Source organism: Sminthopsis crassicaudata, chromosome 5 (assembly GCF_048593235.1).
Source record: "Sminthopsis crassicaudata isolate SCR6 chromosome 5, ASM4859323v1, whole genome shotgun sequence".
NCBI classification, from domain to species: domain Eukaryota; kingdom Metazoa; phylum Chordata; class Mammalia; order Dasyuromorphia; family Dasyuridae; genus Sminthopsis; species Sminthopsis crassicaudata.
Window position 1 is genome coordinate 161,414,931 of NC_133621.1, and position 19,263 is coordinate 161,434,193.

Consider the following 19,263-nt stretch of genomic DNA (forward strand, 5'->3'; position numbering starts at 1 on the left):
CTGCACGTGCTCTCCCAAGTCTGGGGCCCCCTCTGTGAGACCTGCCGTCGCCCTTCGGGGCTCGTGCTAACGCTCTGCCATTCTCTACGGCGTGGGGTCTTTCGTGGCTGTGACTGAGGGCGGGAGAGTTACCTCTCACAGTTGCTTAATATAGGGGCTCCCGGATTCAGGAATGTGTGAGGGAAAATGGTTAGGGGTGAGGGGCGTGCCAACCTCCCCAGGACTGAAGCAGACAACAGGGACCTCGCAACACTCGGAACCTGAAAGGGAAAAAGAAGGAACAAGCTGGGTCCTGTCCACGAGAGGGAAGGCTCCCCAGAGAGCTCCCAGGCAGGGATATGAGGGTGTGTGTATGTGGAGGGGGGGGGGAGAGGAAGGAATGCCCTGGGTAACACTCTCCCCTGTCGGGGGGGGGCAGGAAAGCCGCCCCCCACCAGCAAGCCCTGAGCCCTGGGCGGGCGGCGGCGACGCGCGCGTGGGGGTGGGGGAACGGGGAGAGCGCGAGCGCGGGCCGAGAGCGCGAGCGCGCGGCGGTCGCGGCTCGCGGGAAGCTGCACAGTCCGTCAGTCAGTCCGTGGGTCCGTCTACCAGTGCGGCCTTCGCCTCCTCGGGATGGCGTGGGGCCGGGGCCGAGCCCGGAGAGCGGCCGGCGGGCTCAGCTGGCTCCCTCAGCTCGGCCCCCAAGGGGATGGCGGAGGCAGGAAGGGGGGCGGCCCGGGGCGCCGGTGCGAGGGCTGGCTCCCCCCAGCAGGTGGCACCGGGGTCCCAGGCAGCGCGGGCGCTCCCTCCTCCGCTCCTTCCCCTCCTTCCCTCCGCCCGCCCCGGCGGGGGGGAGGGAAGGGTGGCGAGCGCCTGTGACCCGGCTCCCCCCGCTTCGCCGCCGCCGCCGCCTCCTCCCGGCCCGACCCGACCTACCGCCGCCGCCTCCTCCCCGGCCACCCATCGCCGCCTTCGCGCCGCCGCCCTCGCGGGGAAGCTGCAGGAAAAAAGCGCCCGGCGCCTGCCCGCCCCCTTTCCAACCCTCTGCTCCCGGGGCCAGCCCAGAGCCAGCCCCGGGCCAAGTCCGGCCCTAGCCGAAAGTTGTGGCGGCGGGCAGCGGGCGGCGGGGCCCCGGCTCGGCCGCTTCCTCGCCGGGTCTTCGGGCCGGGGGCCAGGGGTGCAGGGCTGGGGGGCGAGAGCAAAGTGGCAACTTCTCTCGGGGAAGCCTCCAGCCCCGCCCACACACGGGTCCGAAATCGCCTGGGAGGACGGATTCATTTTATTCGTTTAAATTATTCTTGTAATTATCATCCCGACTGATTGGAGAGACGGACCTTGGTCCTCCTGGCGGTGGCTGCTGTGGCCGGGTGACAAGAGCCGTCGCCGCCGCCGCCTCCTCCTCCTCCTCCTCCTCTTCCACCTCCTCCTCCTCCTCCTTCTCCTCCTCCTCCTCTCCCTCCTCCCTGTTCCTCCCTCTTTCTGTCTCTCCTTCTCTCTCTCCCCTGCCACATTCCCTTCCTCCTTCCTTCTCCCGAGCACCATGGAGTTCTCTGAGAGAAAAAGAAGCAGGAAATCCCAAAGCTTCAAACTGGTGAACCAAGGTAAGAAAAGCACACACACACGGGTAGGAGGGGTCGGGCAAGTGGGCTTCTCTCGGGTGGGCGCCGAGCACCCCGAGAAGGGACTTTACCGGTGTAAACATCCCCACCAGCGCTCTCCAAGCCCCTCTCGCCCCCTCCCTCGTCATTTCCCCCTCAGCCTCTGGTGTTATTTGTCAATGCAATTGTATGTTTTCTAGTCAGTAACTGTGGCTTTTAAAAAGGTGAAGAAAAAAAAAGCCCGCTCTAAAGCTGGGGTGTTTTGGTCCGGGAGGGGGTGGGGGCAGCGTAGATGCCGGTGCGAGACCGCTGTACACAAAATAAAGTTGTATTGTGAAAGGGAGTGGGGGGAGGCAGGATGTTATTGAAGGTAAACAGCCCAAAAAGCAAATCAGGAAATTAGCAAACAATGACACTTAGGGAGCAAAGAGCCTTCTTGTGCATTCAACTACTGTGGCCAGGTTTGGGAAGTGAGATGGTTGCTATTCCCTTTAAGTGGTGCACAGAAATCTGGACTAATGATTCCTGCTCTTACGGTCAAATCTCCCCCTCCACCCCCCCGGACATGAAAGATTTTGGTGTTGGGGTTTGTTTGTGTTTTTTTTTCCCCCCTTCATTTCGGAAGAAAAACAATGGTCATGCCCGAGGAAGAATTGTTATCTAACTTGTTTGGCTGTGGGATTGCCTTAGGAAAAGATGTTTTAAAAAGAATTATGCATCTAGTAATTAATTTTTTAAAAATTATATCAAATCTCTTAGTTGAACAAGTGTATATACCACCTGCTTGGGTTTAGGTTGTTTGGAAGGGAGAGAGTAGTAGAACGGGAAAATGTTTTTCAGTTGAGCATGAGTTACGTTAGAATCTTAATTTTTCTAATATGAGTTAGAAAACATGGAGAAGACTTAAAGTCCAAGGCAAAAAAGATATATCTCTTAACTGTCTTGTTCCTCTTTAAATTCAAAGCAGATAGAGTGTAATATCTTCTTACATTTTTAGGGTTTAGAACACCTTTTTCCCTTTAAATCTCCCTTTTGAATCAATCTTAAATTTAAACAAAATACAGAAACCCAGAAGTACTGTGTTTTTCCTCTGATGTTTTATAGGCTGTCGAGGTTAGGAGCAAAACAACTGTTTTAACAGTTCTAAAAAGTCATCATACAGACTAATGAAAATAGGGGCTACTTGCAAATTACTGGGTTTTTTCTAATCAATCCCCAGGTAAACTAAATGTTAGTGTGAAGCAAATAAAGTGTACTTTAGTTTGTTTGAAATTTCATTTGATTATATGTTTTTTCCTTTCCATTTAAACGGATTTAAATAGTTGAGCAAGTGAATAGAATTTGATCAAAAGAGTTTTCAGTCACAGTGCCTATTCAAAATATTAGGTTATCTTTTTGATTCTTTATAACTTTGCTCAACAGAGTTGACTGCTCATGTATTTGAACTTGTAAAAGTTTTTACATATATAACTCGCCCTCCCCCTTTTTTGCTTGATTCATTCAAGAATCATGTTACTTCTGCTTTTTTTTTTTTTTTTTTTTTAAACCTCAGATAGCTTCTTATTCTATCTTGAAAAAGAGAGTAGGTGTGTAGGTATTGGTCTGTAATATCCAAGGCCCCTAAAAGGCATGGTTGTTATAAAACAAACAAACAAACAAAAAACCCAAAAAACTGCAACCTACATTTAAATCAGATAGCTAGTTGTAGGAACTATGTCAAAACTACATTAGCTTCTACAGAAAAGTTAGTGAAATACTATGTTTTTAAGTTTGACTGACATAGCGGGTTTTAAAACAAATTCTGAGTCTTGATTCTTTGCTCTGCAGGTGGATTTTCAAAATATGTCACTGTATATTAAAGTGCAATAGCTGAATGCAAAAGATGCCCTTTTATGAAAGGCTTCCTTATTCAACTTCTACTCCATTTAAAACAACAAATTAGTATTTTTCATGTGGGTTTCCTTTTAGAGTGTTTTTAATTACTAGTATTTTTCAGTATTACCTGTTAAAGTCAAGTATGTTTTAACTAAATATTAATAATACTCAATATCTCCATACAAATTTAGTTGTAAAGTTAGTGTAAAAAACTTCTGTGACCTGGATGCAGCACATTTCCCCTTTTGATTATGAATTTGTTTGCTGAGCTTGAAAAGCTTCTGGACTTTCACATTGATATACTTGTCAGTGAAAAGTAACGTGGTCAGATCAGGCAAAATTATTTCAAAAATCCGTCAGATATTTCTGTTTGGTATACTTAAAATTCTTAGGTGCTACTATAGAGTTTGTATTGTATAGTTAATTTTATTTTTAAAAATTACAATTAAAATTAAATCATAGAGTTTTAATGCCATATATAATAGAACTCTAGTGTTCAATGCCTTTTTATATCTTCTGTATCATTAGAATTCTAATTTTTGATTGTTTCTCTTCTCTTCTAGATTATCACCATGAGATATATAAGGTTTCTGACTTCAGCAATGATGTTAATGGAGAGGCCAAAGAGACACAACCCATTTTTTTAGGTAGGTTCTTATGTCGATTAATTTCTGAGCAAAATAGCGTGGCCATTTGCAATTAGGAGGAAAAAAAGATTGTGCAAGAACGGGAAATGTCTGCCATTGCTTAATGTATGACATTCGTTTCAAGACCTTTTATTTTACAGATTGCCAATATATCCCTTATTAACATTGCTAAAAGTTGTAATTTCAGACATAAATGTTTATTAGTGTCTACACACAGTGCTAATTATCACTCACTCACAGAGCCAGATGCTGACTATGCAGTTTTGTAGCTCTGTGCTCACCCCATTTACATTGCATATTTGCTGGCATGCTTCACTGGCAATAGTTTGTGTAATTGGGGTATTACATCTTTGACATCTGGATAACAGAAATTCAATTTCCAGGAAGCTGCTATTTGTTTGGTTTTGCTTCTGCCTTGGGTGGGATAGAGGATTAATGTGCTGTCATATTGTAATGTCCCTTCACCTCTGTAGCCTGGTTGCTAATCCTGCCATGACAAAATTAAATTAAATCTACAGTTTTAAAAGTTTGAGGAAAACAGAAGTATTATTGCCTGCCTGTCTCTCGATAGTACTAGTTATCACTAAGGACTCATCATTTTCATGTGTTTTGTATTCAATTCAAGTTAACCATTTACTGAGTTCCAGTTATGTAAAAGGCACTTGCCATATAAGAATACACAGTCTTCTTTAAAAGCTTTCAGACTACTAAGAAAAAATAAACATGTACATAGGTATTAGACAAATCAGTTATGATATTATAAATGAAGAATAAACAAAATACAAATAGAACTCAGAAGAGGTATGCATAATGTCTGCCAGGCAATTCATTGGGATGGTGACATTTGAGATGAGCTTTGACAGAAGGATAGGATTTCAATAAGTGGGGATATGAGGATGACACATTGCAGACATAAAGAATGGTGGGAGAAGATAGAATGCTGTTATCAATAATGATGTGAAGTTGTAGGGTATAAAGTACCCTACAAAGGGGGCTAAAGTGGGATAAAAGAAAGGTACAGTGTGGTAGTTCAGAATTGAGGAAGGCCTTAAATGTTACTTTAAGGAGTTTGGACTTTATTTGATAGAGAATGAAGGGTCATTGAAGGTTTTTGAACAGGAAGGTAATTGAATAGAGTTGTGCATTAGAAAAATTAATTTGATGACAATGTGTAGGATGAATTTGAGTGAAGAAAGAACTGAGGCCAGTTTGTAATAGTGCTGAGAGGCTGTCAGCCATGGAAATGGCTGACAGAGATTGTGGAGACAAAATTATAAAAGGAGCTGTAGGACTAGTTAATTGAAGGATGGCAGAAATGAGCAAGGTAGAGAAAATGATCAAAGATGACTGCATTTTTTAATCTGGGTAACTGAGAAAATTATTTTACTTTTTAAAAGAAATGGGGAAATTAGAAGAACAATTTTTTTTGTTTTTTTTGTTTTTTTTTAATGCTTGTGAAGTCGAGCTGCTAGTTGTACATGAAATTGGAGGTGGCAAGTAGGTAGAAGGAAATGTGTGTCTTGAACTCAAGGAGGAGATTAAGCTGGAAGTATTGATTTAGGAGTTATCTGTCTAGAAGTAATAGTTGAAACATAAGAACAAGTAAGATTATTTAAAAAGAGAGGAGAGGAGGATCTAGGATAGAGGCAAAGAAGATTTAGAGAATAGAAGGAGAGAAAGGAGGAAAGGGAGCTACAGAAAAGATTTGGAAGGAAAATAGCCAAAGGGTCGAGAATCATTGAAATGAAGAGAAGAACTTTGAGAAGGAGAGGGTGGTCAATAGCATTATATAATTCAGAAAGTTTTTGATCAGAAAGAACAACCGTACTTTCCTCTTACCATCCTCATTCCTAGCTCTCCTAAAGGACAAGTAGAACAAAAGCAGCATCTTTGACTGTCCTTCAAACAAGTATAAGCTGCATGATGGATAGGTAGGTAGGAAAAAATTTTCCATTTTTCGTTTATCATTTTTGGTACAAATGTACCTGAAGATCTTAAAATTATTGTATATTGAGTTACAGGTAGATATTTGGTGGTTCTTAGTATTTTACATAACAATTAAGATGTTACATGGTAACCCAAAGCAATGGGATAGAAAGTAGAGTAGTTGTGATTCAGCAAAGTCTGCTTTAGGCTTTGCTAATTCTAGCTTTCACGTGGATGCAATGAATGCTCTGGCCATAACCCTAAAGGAAAAGGGTAATGCAGCACAGCAAAGAAATAACATATGGAAAGGAACAAGCAAAAAAAAAAAATACTAGAAAGTATTACCACTTGAATTGGGGAGAGTGGATGGGCGAGTGACAACAATAGAAGTCTAGGAGGCAAGCTAGGACTGGTGAATAGGACTGCTGGATAGGCTCAGACTAGATGAGATTAAAATCAGCATGTAATTGAACATACTTTCCCTCCCCCCAAAACAATAAAACAATTTATGGTAAGAGAATATAGTTATTGCTTAGAGAGTCTCTATTTTGTGTCTTAACACAGAAATATACAAAAGCCTTCTATAAAAGAGTAGAGGAAATAGATCAAATCTATATATGAAGAAGTCAGACAAGTTGGAGGAAATTTAAGTATTTCTTATATCACTGAACTTTTATCAGTTATATCATATAATCCTTTTATCAGATATTCACCCTCATCTTTAATTGGTACTCACACAACTGAAGTAGTTCATTCTATTGAAGGAGGCAGTACTACTATGGGGAACAAAGCTATCAGCATTTCATTGTCTTAAGAGAACTAATAACTTAAGCTAAAAATTTCAACCTCAAAGAATTTTAACCAAGTCACAATAAATGAAAATTTATGACCTACAACCAGAATATTTTTGGATTGTAGTTTTTTCAGCACCCCTAAATTTAAACAGTTGAAATTCTTTTTTAAGTACTGCCTTATTCAGTCCTTTGAAATGAAGGACTAGATTTTTAGTGTAAAATCAGCATTTATCATAAAAAAGGGAACATGATGTCCTTGATTTAGTTATTCTCCAAAGAAGTAGGCTTTTTTACTTGTGTACTTGAAAAATAGTAATAAAAATAGTAATGACACTGTCAAGTGCCTATTTATTTTGAATATGAAGGACTAGAGGCATATAGATGGAGGAGCACAAAATATTCTAATGTAACCAGTATATAGAATGAAATAAAATGAAAACTCTTGAAGATGACATCATTTATATCCTTTTTTTTTTTTTTCAGCCAGAGCCCATGAAGATAAAGAACATGAAAAGAAAGATGAGTTTAGGATGCATAATTGAAGCTATTGTTAAATAAGGCCTTTCCGGTCAAGGGCAAAAGGGTGCTTTTAGTAGTATCAAATTATGCTTTTAGTAATACCAATATGTACTATGTGGTATTTCTCAAAACCTTACTTACTTTGAGGAAAATAAGATGTGTTTCTCAAAGAATATTTTGATTTTGTGGTAGATCAAGTAATAAAGTAGTAAAGGATGAAGTGATTATAAATTAATATTTCTAAAACATCTGTGAATAGTTATTGACAGCAGGTTAATTAAAAATTACTGATAAAATACGTTTTCAGTTTATATCAATACTTCTTAAAATATAGATTTAAGAAGAATTTGCTATACAATTTATTGAAGCATGTCTGTGATACTAGTTTGGAATTCCGTGAATTTGAAAGGAGTTTATTACTAAAAGCATTAGAAGGATGGTTATAGCAGTTTAATTCAATATATAAAACGTGGACTTTCAAATTAATGCCATATGGAAACTCCATTTATGCCAATTTGTAAGATAATGTACCTCATATTGATAAGATTGAAATTGAGGGAAAAAACCAGATTTGTTAAACATTTTGGAAGACTTCATCTTCAAATTAAGTATACTTCTGAAAAATTGTATGAGGCATTTCAGTTAGTTTTCTTTTTGAATCAAATAAAACATTTGCCAAGTGTTTGGGGGTGTCTTTTTATATTTTGAACCATGCTGTAATATTAGTTAAGAGTAGCTTTATGTAGACTTCCATATTGTAATTTTGCCCAAGTAATTAATAGTTAAATGATTTGAACATTCATGGAGAAAAGATCTGTGAGAAGAGAGAATAACAGAATATTAAATATTCCCTGACTTCAAAAAAACTTATAATCTAGTTGGGACCTATAGGAACTCAAGTAGCAATTAAAATAATGATATATGGCAAGGTTGTTATGTTTTTGGCTTTTTGTTTGTTTGTTTGTTTGTTTGTTTGTTTTTCCAGTTGTATCTGACTATTTGTGACCCCATTTGGGGTTTTCTTGGCAAAGATCATAGAGTGGTTTGCTATTTTCTTTTCCAGCTCATTTTATAGATGAAAAACTGAGGCAGTCAGGGTTAAGTCACTTGTCCAGGGTCACATACTTAAATATCTGAGGCCAAATTTGAACTTATGAAGATGATGCTCTCTGTGCAGTGTATCATCTAGCTGGCCATATGGTAAGGTATTCTGTGATTAAGTAAGTAGTATACATAAATGCAAATGAGTAATGTAGGTATCAAGTACTTTGGCAATTCAAAACCATAAAGCAGAGTGGTTTTATTGACTTAAAGGGAGAGAGGTGAGATCCAAAACAGACTTTGAAAGATGGGAAAGGATGCCCATCAGTTGGGGAATAGCAAAACAAGTTGTGGTGTATGATTGTGACAGAATATTATTCTGCTATAAGAAATGATAACTAGAATGGTTTTGAATGGGACTGATTGGATGAAGTATTTCTCAGTATTGTCACATGATCCCTGTTCCCAGAACTTTGCACCTTGAGAGGTCATTTGTTCTCTGGAAGAATGGACTTTAAACCTAGAGATGCAGAAGTTGCAGGAAGTGACATGACCTGTGGGAGGCAGCCAGCATTAGTGATCATTGGTCAAGGATGGTTACATCCTGTTAATCTATCCAATGAGAAGGCTTGAGTCTTTTGCTTTTAAACCCTAGACAAGCAGGAAGCAGGCCAGGTTCCAGATGCACATGGTTGGAGCTGGGATGGCTCCCGGGTGTGTCCGGTTCTCTCCCTGCAGGGATTAAATAAATGCTTTCTCTTTGTACCTGATGATGTCTCTGATTAATTAATTGGATTGGGAATGGGATCTTGCACCCCACCCGTCCCCCACAGTTTGTTTCCAAAAAACCTAAAACTTATGTGAACTGATACACAGTGAAGTGAGCAGAACCAGAAGAATGATGAACACAATAACAGTAATATTGAAAGATGATCAAGACAATTATCTAGGATAGTTTCAAACAACCTATGTTGAAAAATGCTATCCACCTTCAGAGAGAGAACTGATGAATTTTGGAGTGCAAACTGAAACATATTTTATTTTTCCTGGTGTGTGTTTTGTTTTACAATATGGCTAAGAAGGAAATACACCTTATATAATTTCACAAGTATAATCAATGTATAATACTAATAATAAATATTATACTTGTCTCTTCAGAGGGTGAGAGAGGGAGAGAACTTGGAACTCAAAATTTTCAGAAAGGAATGTTAAACATTTAAAAAATGTAATTGGGAAATATTTAATGAAATAAAATATATTTAAATTTTTTTTAAAAAAAGATGGGTCAGATTTGGATAGGCATAGAGAAGTATGAAATGAGGCAGGAGGAAATGGTAAGAAGATCATGCAGAAACACAGGGACCATGAACATAGGAAATAAAATTATATAGGTAATGAGGGAAAGGAAAGGGGGAACCCCATTTCTCAGCGCATAGATAATTCCATGAGGTACAGTGTCCCCTGAAAATGAATATACAGGCCCAAAAACCTAGATTGATAAATAAAAGGTTTATTGTAGGAATTTGGAAGTAAAGTTAAGTTAGAAAGATGCCAAGGCCAGAGGTGGCTGCTGGGCGGGCAGGAACCCTTACATGGCCTGAAGGATACCATGTGTTGGCCGGGAGGGCTCCTGCAAAGAGAGCACTCCTGCTCATTTCTTTTATACCTAGAAGACAATGGGTGGTACCCCTAAATTCTCGGCGGGCTTTTCAGTTAGCTCAGGTGAGGGCTGGGCGAATGAGCTGATGGTGGGGCTGGGCCGGGATATTCAAACGGTGCCTTTGCCCAGGATTTGTGAATCAAGGTCAGCCATGGGTTGGGCAATTAGAAAGGAATCATAAAGGGACCTCAACCCCCATCATAGGGGAAAGGCTTGAGTTTGAATTCTGTAATGTTTCCTAATTCTATGCACTGTGGAAAAGACACTTAATTCTAGGTCTCAGTTTTCTACACAGAATTCTGGTTTAGAGGTTTGTTCTTAGTCCAATACACTAAACAGTATAAAGCCTTTAAACTGTACTTAACTGCTCAAACTTTTTCAAATATTTTAATTATTTATATCACATTAAAGTCAGATGACAGATTCAAAGAATAATTTTAGAGATAATTAGAAAATCATTTGTTGAGTCAAATTTTAGAGCTTTTCCTAAGGAAATGAGGTTTTTGTTTAATGATCAAGAGAAGCATCAAATGTTGTTATGCCAACCAGAGTACTTAAAACAAAATAAATTGATGGTGGAAGGGTGGATTGTGACTTACCTATAGTATTAATATAAAGTTAAGATTCAGTAGCCATACTTTGTCTCTTCACTCTTCTTTCTCTTTTAGCTACCATCCTGTTTCTTTACTCTTCATTTTCTCTACTTTACTAATCAATTTCTACTTCATTAAATTAAGTAGTTTCTGTTCCTCCATTACATCTTTTAATACATTCTTTTCTTTCTTACTCCTGATCCTCATTTATTACACTCTTGAACTCTCTTACCTAGATTATAATAACCTCTAAACTATTTTCTCTTCATCTAGACTTTTCCCTAGTTTATTCTTCTTTCATGGCATTGGAAGATTTCAGTTTAATCTTCTTTTAAGAAGTTTGTTGGTCACAAACTTCCTGGTTCTTCATTGACTCTCCTGTTAAAATGTGGGATAAAGCCCAGACTACTTTTCTTGGCTTTTGAGATTCTGCACATTCAGCCTCCAACCTGTTTCACCAGTCTTATTTTCAACTATTTCCTTGTGAGAACTTTCTCAGATAGTCAAGGGGCTGTATACCAGATGAGTACAAATGCAAGTACATCCTTTGAATTCACCTAGCCCTTTCTTACCTCCCTGTCTGTTTTCAAACTATTTGATCCTGTTAATTAGATGAGCATTTATAATACCTTTTGTATTACTTCGGGAATAAAGACAAAAAAGTAACTGTGCCTTCAAGGAGTTTATATTCTGTTGCATAGGCCAGACAGGGAACAACAAAGTCAATACAAAATGAATAGTTATTTTGGATGAGGAGTCCACACATCTATATAAAAGGTAGTTTGTTAACTATAGAAAAGGAGTTCTCTTGGACTTTCTGGAAGGGAAAAGATAGTGTAGGGAAGGGAAATGGTTCAGGATGAGACTGGAAGGTAGAGGTATCAGAGCAGGGGACAGTGAAGAAGGATGGGAGTTTTGCTCTGGCAGCTCACTACTTAGAATCAGAGGACTCTGAATGGAATGAGTTGGTGGTAGATTTCTATGCTTTTTCTAGTAGCAGTGGTATTGTTGATTTGATATGTTCTCTTGCCTTTTTGCCCCAACCTTTCTTCTTTAGAACAAACTTAAATCCTACATACTTATAAAGATCTTAAATATTCTAACTAGAAGTTATTTTTTTCCTCATCTGAATTCCTACTGTTCATTTCTCATTCATACAGCATTTGCTCTGATCTACTTTATGTTGTTTGTGTGTGTGTATTATTTCTCCAACTAGTTTTTAAGTTGTTGGAGGACAAGAATTTAGACTTCTATTTCAATGCATAAACATTCTTTTTCCTGGGGGCAAAAAAGCCCCCAGCATAGTATACATGATATGGGCCCAAATATCTGTTGAATGAGTACAACTGTTAGTTCTTGAATAATCTAGTTATAAATTCATTCTTATCTCTACATAAATGTAGATTTTGAAAACCTTAGACTGATAAGTTGGATTATGTATTATTTAAAATAACTTTATGATCATATAAATCAGAGTAGAAATTTGTTGACCTGAGATTTGTTCAGAAATGGAACAGAACAAAAGTTTTGTTTTTGTTTTTTGTTTTGTTTTTGTTTTTTTTGTCAAGAGTATATGAAGGTGTATTGGTCAACCTGCCATCTGCGGGGGGAGGGGAAAAATTCAAACAAAAGTTTTGGCAATTGTCAATGTAAAATTACCCATGCATATATCTGGTAAATAAAAACTATTTTAAAAAAGGTATATGAAGGGCATACATTTAGGAGAGAAATGTATATTTGAAGAATCAAAAATGAAAAAGTGAATGACTAGTGCTTAGAGTACTAGCTATATATTTTAAAATAGAGCTTAAGATAGTATTTACCTGATTTATAGACTGATTTTGACATTGTCTTACACTCACTTGGCATCTGAAGAACAAGTTTTTCTAACTTAACTAGAATAAAGAATAGAAAGTATACAAAATAATTAGAAAATTTCATGCTTACAAGTAATATGTGTTTCACATGGGAATATAGATTTCATACAATGAAAAAGAATGTTATAATCATGTTTAAAATAAAATGATATAAATAAATTAAGAAATGGAATTACTTAAAACAGTGGGATAGGCATATCATAGTAAAACCATAGATGTAGGCTTTTTATGCAGAAAAGTATGGAGAGTATCATTAATTGAGGGAAAAATTAGCTGATTAGGAATGTGAAAGAAATAGAAAGAGACACTAGATAACTAGAATGTATGGTTCAAATTAGATCTAAATTTAGCAGAATGAAGTAGGCCATTTTGAAATACCAACCACTGGTTTTTGACAGGTCTAAACTCCACAAGCAATGACCTGACATGAAAATTTGCTTTGCCTGTTTATATATTTAATTGGGTGCTTACAGTTAGCGTACAATTATATGTTTTTTCATTCATCAGAAGTATCTCTTTTTCTTTATTTCTTCACTTTTGGTGGCAATTATTTTTTTATTAAGAATTGACCCAAATATAATATACTATTTTATAATATTTGGCTAGTTTAGAACATACTTTTTAGTTCAACAAACATTTATTATCTGCTATATTCAGAACATACTGTGTTGTGGGATAGTCTTCAGGTAAGATACAAGACCTGCCCTTTTGGGATGTATAATCTAGGTCAAGGTTATAATTTCAGTCTTCATGTGAGTCTTTTAGTTTGGGACAGAAACCCTCTCTTTTCTTTTCTATAGATTACACATTTACTTCCAGTCAGCTGTCTTTTAAGAACATAAAGAGGGCATCAAGAAAATGAATATAAAAGATTAGTGACAAATTCTTAACCACTAACTAACAAAAAAGATCAAAAGGTATATTTCTATTGATAATTGAGTACTAATTCCTTTGCAAAGACTCATATATTAGGGGATAATAGATTTTAAAATTAGAGTTTGAAAATCATAAAGTAGTTAGATCACTTTCTTATTCAGTGTTCCTAATAATCAATATTTTTATAAGTTAGAATCATAAAATTGGTTTTCTTAGATTTACATATCCTTTGCAAATTTGTGGAAATACACTATAAAGAATTTTAATTCTAGGGTTTTACAATATTTTATACTTGAAAATCAGACTTTGCATTTGAAAGGTTAATGTAGAAAACTAATTATACTATCTGGTAACCAAATGTGCGATGAGACATTTGTCTCTGTAATTAACAGCAAGGAACTTTTATAGTTTCATAAAATCAAATGCTACATACAGTGTTCTGTGTGCATTTGTTTGGAAGAAGTGTTCAAACTAGAAATGTTTATGGATGATATAAAGTTGTGCTGAAATGTAATGCAGGTGTCTGTGCATCTTATAGCATTTCTCATTGTTGAAATGGAAGCCAGAAGATTAATAACTTTACTTTGTCATGATAAAATAAGTAATGTGTTCTTGGAACAGTGGTACAGTACATAAGTTACTCAGTAATTCCAAGAATTTATTCTGTTCCAGGAATAATATTCTTAACAATTTATTTTTACAGAAAAAGTTGATCTAACATAATAGACTATGAAGTTGCTTGTGTGTTTAATGGAATTATATCTCAAATGTGACTTTATACCTTCACATAAAATGAAAAAATAACAAAGATGCAAGATTAAGGCACAAACTTTAAGCTTGAAAAGTCAAGAGATGCAAAACTTTTGGTACTATTAACTCATACATATTGCTCATATATAATATTTTTGATTACTACTAGAACTTTAATGTTTTTGATTACTACTAAAACTTTAATAGGTAACTGGCTATGCATTATATGAAATAAAAGTGAGGGATACTGTTATAAGAATGCATTTTTAGTAGTTTTGCACTTACATTTTAACCTGATTTTACTTTAACACCAATTTAGCTAATCTATAGAATCTTCAATTTGGAGTTCTATTCCTCCCAGAATTGCTTTATCTTAAACCAAGTATCTTAAGTTTTCTCATTTGTTATATTGGAGAAATACTACTTGCCTTTTCCCTTTTTTTGAGGATTAATTAGAAAATTATGCCGTAGACTTTTCTCAGGATAGTAGAGTTGTACGAAGGAACATATGGCTTTACGGAACAGTCTACATATATTAGGGGAAAGGAAGATTTTCTGTGCAGTCTGTGTAGAAGTATGTTGTCTCCTGTACACCTCACTATTAGTTCTTTTACTTGAATGCAGAATATTTCCCCCCATGCTTTATTTTTTCTCTTATTTTCTTTAAAGCATATGTTTTTATTGATAGCCTTTGAATGTTGAAGGAATGAATGCTGAAGTAATTTCTGGAAAAGACTCTTCTCCACTTCCCTTCCTATTGAATATTTCTTTCTTAAAAAGAAACAATCAAAAACAGCAGAAACACTTATGACATCTCACAGTGTGGATAACATTCTCTCCTGTTGTTCCTTGTTCCCCTTTCCCTCTTGTCTTTTGTCCCTCTATACTGATGAGAGAGGTTTTATTTTTCTCTTCTCTGGCTTTTCAGTCACTAAGAGTTTGGCTTCCTTTTGTCATTTTTTTTTTCATTTATGCTATTGTATATTTTATTCTTTAATTCTGCTTGTTTTACTTTATGCTGGTTCATACAAATCTTTCCGTATTTCTTCAAATTTATCATATTTGTCCTTGCAGCACACTAATGTTCCATTTCATTTATTACTTCTGTTCAGTCATTCTCTAACTGATAGATTCCCACTTTGTTTCCAGTTTTGTGCTACCACAAAGTGCCATCATGCCTCCTATCTTCTTGTGCAGTTTTCACTCTAGTTGCTCTCTTACTTTTAATATTTCTAGATTTATTGAACATTTATTGAAATCTGCCATCTGTTATCAATTCCTTATTTGCCCTTGTACTCAGTCACTAAAGTTCTTTTAGCTTCTTTGAAGGAAGGCATATAAGGAGACATTACTTCTGTAGTCATTATTAATGTTTATATTAAAGATACAATTTTTATAGGTATATATATATGTGTATATATATATATATTTAATTGCTTATATTTTTATTCAACATTCAATGAATGTCTACTGTGTTAGTATTTATTAATGTTCTTTCATATATTACCACTAATATAGATTTTTAAACAAACTCTTTATTAGGGAAAAAAGAGTTTGAACCTTTTTGTTGCTAGTATTATTTTGAAGAAAGTTTTCTGCACAGTCAATTTCAGGGAAGTAGCCTATTAAGTTATATTAATTTGTCTATTACTGACACAAAATGATAAAAATTATATCTTAGATTAAATGAAAACCTACTAAATATTACAAGAATACTGTAAAGATGGAAGATATCTTTAATTCACTGCTATCAGTAATTTTTCTATGATATCTATTGTCAGTTCTTTGAAGCATTTTTCTACATGTGTCTATGACATATTAAGATAAGTTCTATTTCCTTTTTTTTCTGGCCTTTAATTACAAACTTTGTAGGTCTAAAATTATTCATATGGTTTTTACTGTAGAAGGAAATTTACATACTTAATAGCTTGGAAATATAAATCATGTTCATTTTAATAAAATTGTAAACATGCTTAGAACATTGATAACAGTTCTGTATTCCTATTAGGAGAATGGTTACATAGAGCATTCGTCTTAGAAAAGATTTTATGTTTGATTCAATACAGTTTAGAGCAATTTTATTTGTGTTATTGTAAAGATGGTCATTGGAATAAATTATTTCAAGGCTTTTATAGTATATCTTGATATAGCTATGGTTAGAATAATACTCATAGATACCACTTAACTACAGGCAATAATAGTTTTCTGAGAACTATACATTTTAATTGATTAGTCTAGAGCTCTGAGGATTCTGTGTAGTGTAAATAGAGGCTATATACAAAATTTTGATGCTCATCAGCCATTTAGAAGGGGCTATTCTATTCAGTAAAGAAGTCCTCTTAGGTGAGAAGAGCTGTGAGAGTATTTGGGTCCTCTTTCCTTCTCTATATTCATTTCTACCTTTCTATGTCCATAGAGACTATTATTTTTGATAGGAAGAAACAGACTAGATGCCACAACAACTATTTATTCTTTTTTATTTTCATACCACAAGATTTCTCTTCTTCCCAACTTAATCATAACATAAGGCAATATATGGGGTGTGTGTGTGTGTATGTGTGTGTCTGTCTGTTTGTCTGCTTACCTAGATTGTAAGATTTTGGAGATCAGGGACATTATCTTATATTTTTTTTCCTATCTCCTGAAATATCTCAAATTTGTATTTCATATTTGTAAAATAAATGGAAGAACTATTCTGATATTCTTTAAATCATTTGAGGTAGTACTTTAAATACAAACCTTTGAGCACAAATATTACTTGGTTACATTTGACTATATAGCATTTTCTTACATGTGATTTTTCCATATAACAAGGGCTTCAAACAGCTACCAGTCTTATTTGCTTCTAAATATCCCACACTATAAAATGTTTGAGTAAATCCGTCGAGTGATTCACTCCAACTCTTCCACTGCCTTTATGTGCCAGTTTAATGCTATTCAAACCCTTTCACTGCTGAGTTGAGTCCTGGAGTCATGTCATTTGTAAACATGACTGTTATACCTGAGGCTAGCTAGTTGAGACTGATAACATCTGCATGCTAATCTGGGGTTGAAATAAAGGTGCCAACTCCAGCTTTGTTATTTAGAACATTTCCCTCATATACCACATATCTTTTCCCTTAACTTTTATTAGTTAAGTCAAGAAATTTCTGGATTTGTGACAAGATCAGTTACTGTGAACTCTTTCCACATCTTACCAAGATTTTCTTTCATCCTTAAAATAGAAAACTCTAGAGCTCAGTACATTAGGTGGACACCCAGTGACAAACTTAAAATGATGAATTGCAGTTAGATAATATGGCAGGCAAGGATTGAGAATACTTATATTAAAGAGAAGTAGAATTTCTGGGGAGTTCATTTTCCCTTCTAACTCGACTATATCTTCATCTTTTAGTTATTTAATTGTATTTAAATACACTAAGTATCTTCTGTGTGCAGAAAGCTATACTAAATTTTAAATATTGTGAGATGTGGTCCCTTCTATCGTGATAGGTTGATAGACAGGAATATACAAAGACTATTAATAATCCTGAAATAAGTGGCATCTGTCTGAAATTTTAAGCCTTACTTAATAATCTTATATACATCATTTCATTTGATCCTCATAACAAGTCTATAAGGGAGTAGAACTATGGATTTTAGAATTATTTTGGAAGGAAACTAACTGCTCATAGTCATAAGATCTAGTCAGTGTTAGATAAGGGATTGTAAGTACCGTGCTTTTTCTATGACATCAGTCTAACTATAATTGTAATGGATCTATAATTTTATTTTAGTGCACATTCTCCAACAATGTGAGTGGTTAACTATCCATCGTGTAATTATCATCCTGTGCAACTCTTTTCCATGTTTTCATATAATTCTCCTTAGGGGTCCATGTAACGTGCTGAGGGCCTTCTTATAAAGTTCATTTAATGATTTGTTTGGTTATCAACTTATGCAAAGTATTACATAATATACAAAAAGAACGCTATGAGATTTAATGGGAGAAATGTCATTATTGATTGGATAGATAGGGAAAGGCATCAAAGAGGTAGTTTCAATCAAATGATGTTTAAAAGGATAAACACATTTAATAAAGGATGAAGTAGTGTTGAGGAAGTATTCTGGGCTTGGGGAACATTGTGAACAAAAGCATGAAGGTGGGAAATTATAAAGTCTGAGCAAGGGTAATTGAATAATCCAGTTTGTAGTATGACTAGAATTTTGCACATATGTAACAAAAACTGAAGAGATTAAATATTTGGTTTTAAATCAAGATTTCTGAATGATCTTTAGATTGCAGGATATCTTAATGATTGTGGATTTAGTTCCTTACCACCACAGTAAACATTGCAATAATCGAGTCACACTAATTTTTAGGTTTCCTAGTGCATATAAAAGTTATGCTTATACTACATTGTAGTTTATCAAGTGTACATGCATTTTATACCTAAAATAAAAATGTACATACCTTAATTAAAAATATTGCTAAAACACTAGCCATCATTTGAGCCTTTAGCAAGTCATAAATAACAATAATTTAAAAGTTTGAAATTTGTGGGAGTTACCAAAATATGATACACAGATGTGAGCTCATGCTGTTGAAACAGTGGTACCAAAAGATTTACTTAATGCTGGGTTGCCATAAATGTTCTGTCTGTCAAAACAAAACAAAACTTCACTATCTATGAAGTGTATTAAAGCAAAGCACAATAAAATAAGATATACCTATTCTTGAGGAACTTTTTATATAGCCAGAAAGTTAAGATACTATCAGATTGTATAAGACCTTGAATGTTAGCCTATGTTGAATTTTACTTAGAAAGCACTAGAGAACAAGTGAAGGATTTTAAGTAAAATAGTAATATAATTTTGCCTTTACATTAGAGAGATTAACTTGGTAGTTTTATTAAGGATTGATAGGAGAGGGGGAGGAGAGGCAAATGTAATAGACAAGTTGAGAGTATCCCCCATCATACTAATTGGGTGGGGAGGGCCATACAAGGGTGGTGGCATTGGAAGTAGTCAGGGAGGGAAAAGATATAAATAACATTGTAGATGTAAAATCAGTTAAACTTAGTGAGTTATTTAATATAAAAGATGAGGGAGAGGGAAATTATAAAAGATCATATACAAGAGTTTCGTA

The 19,263-nt window shown here is 36.0% G+C and overlaps 1 protein-coding gene across 10 annotated transcripts in view; it reads left to right on the plus strand.

The window, feature by feature from the left end:
• The window catches only part of BEND7 (BEN domain containing 7), a 278,824-nt gene that overhangs the window by 40,481 nt on the left and 219,080 nt on the right, over positions 1-19,263 (plus strand). For 6 of the 10 annotated variants that reach the window (XM_074268589.1, XM_074268590.1, XM_074268587.1 and 3 more), the window contains exons 1-2: positions 1,037-1,580; positions 4,016-4,099. In XM_074268589.1, the coding sequence (XP_074124690.1) occupies positions 1,520-1,580; positions 4,016-4,099 (145 nt within the window). In that variant the 5' untranslated portion in view covers positions 1,037-1,519. Of the gene's footprint in view, positions 1-1,036; positions 1,581-4,015; positions 4,100-5,953; positions 6,031-19,263 lie in introns of those variants that run through there. The other 4 variants (XM_074268594.1, XM_074268595.1, XM_074268597.1 and 1 more) reach the window with 3 other exon arrangements.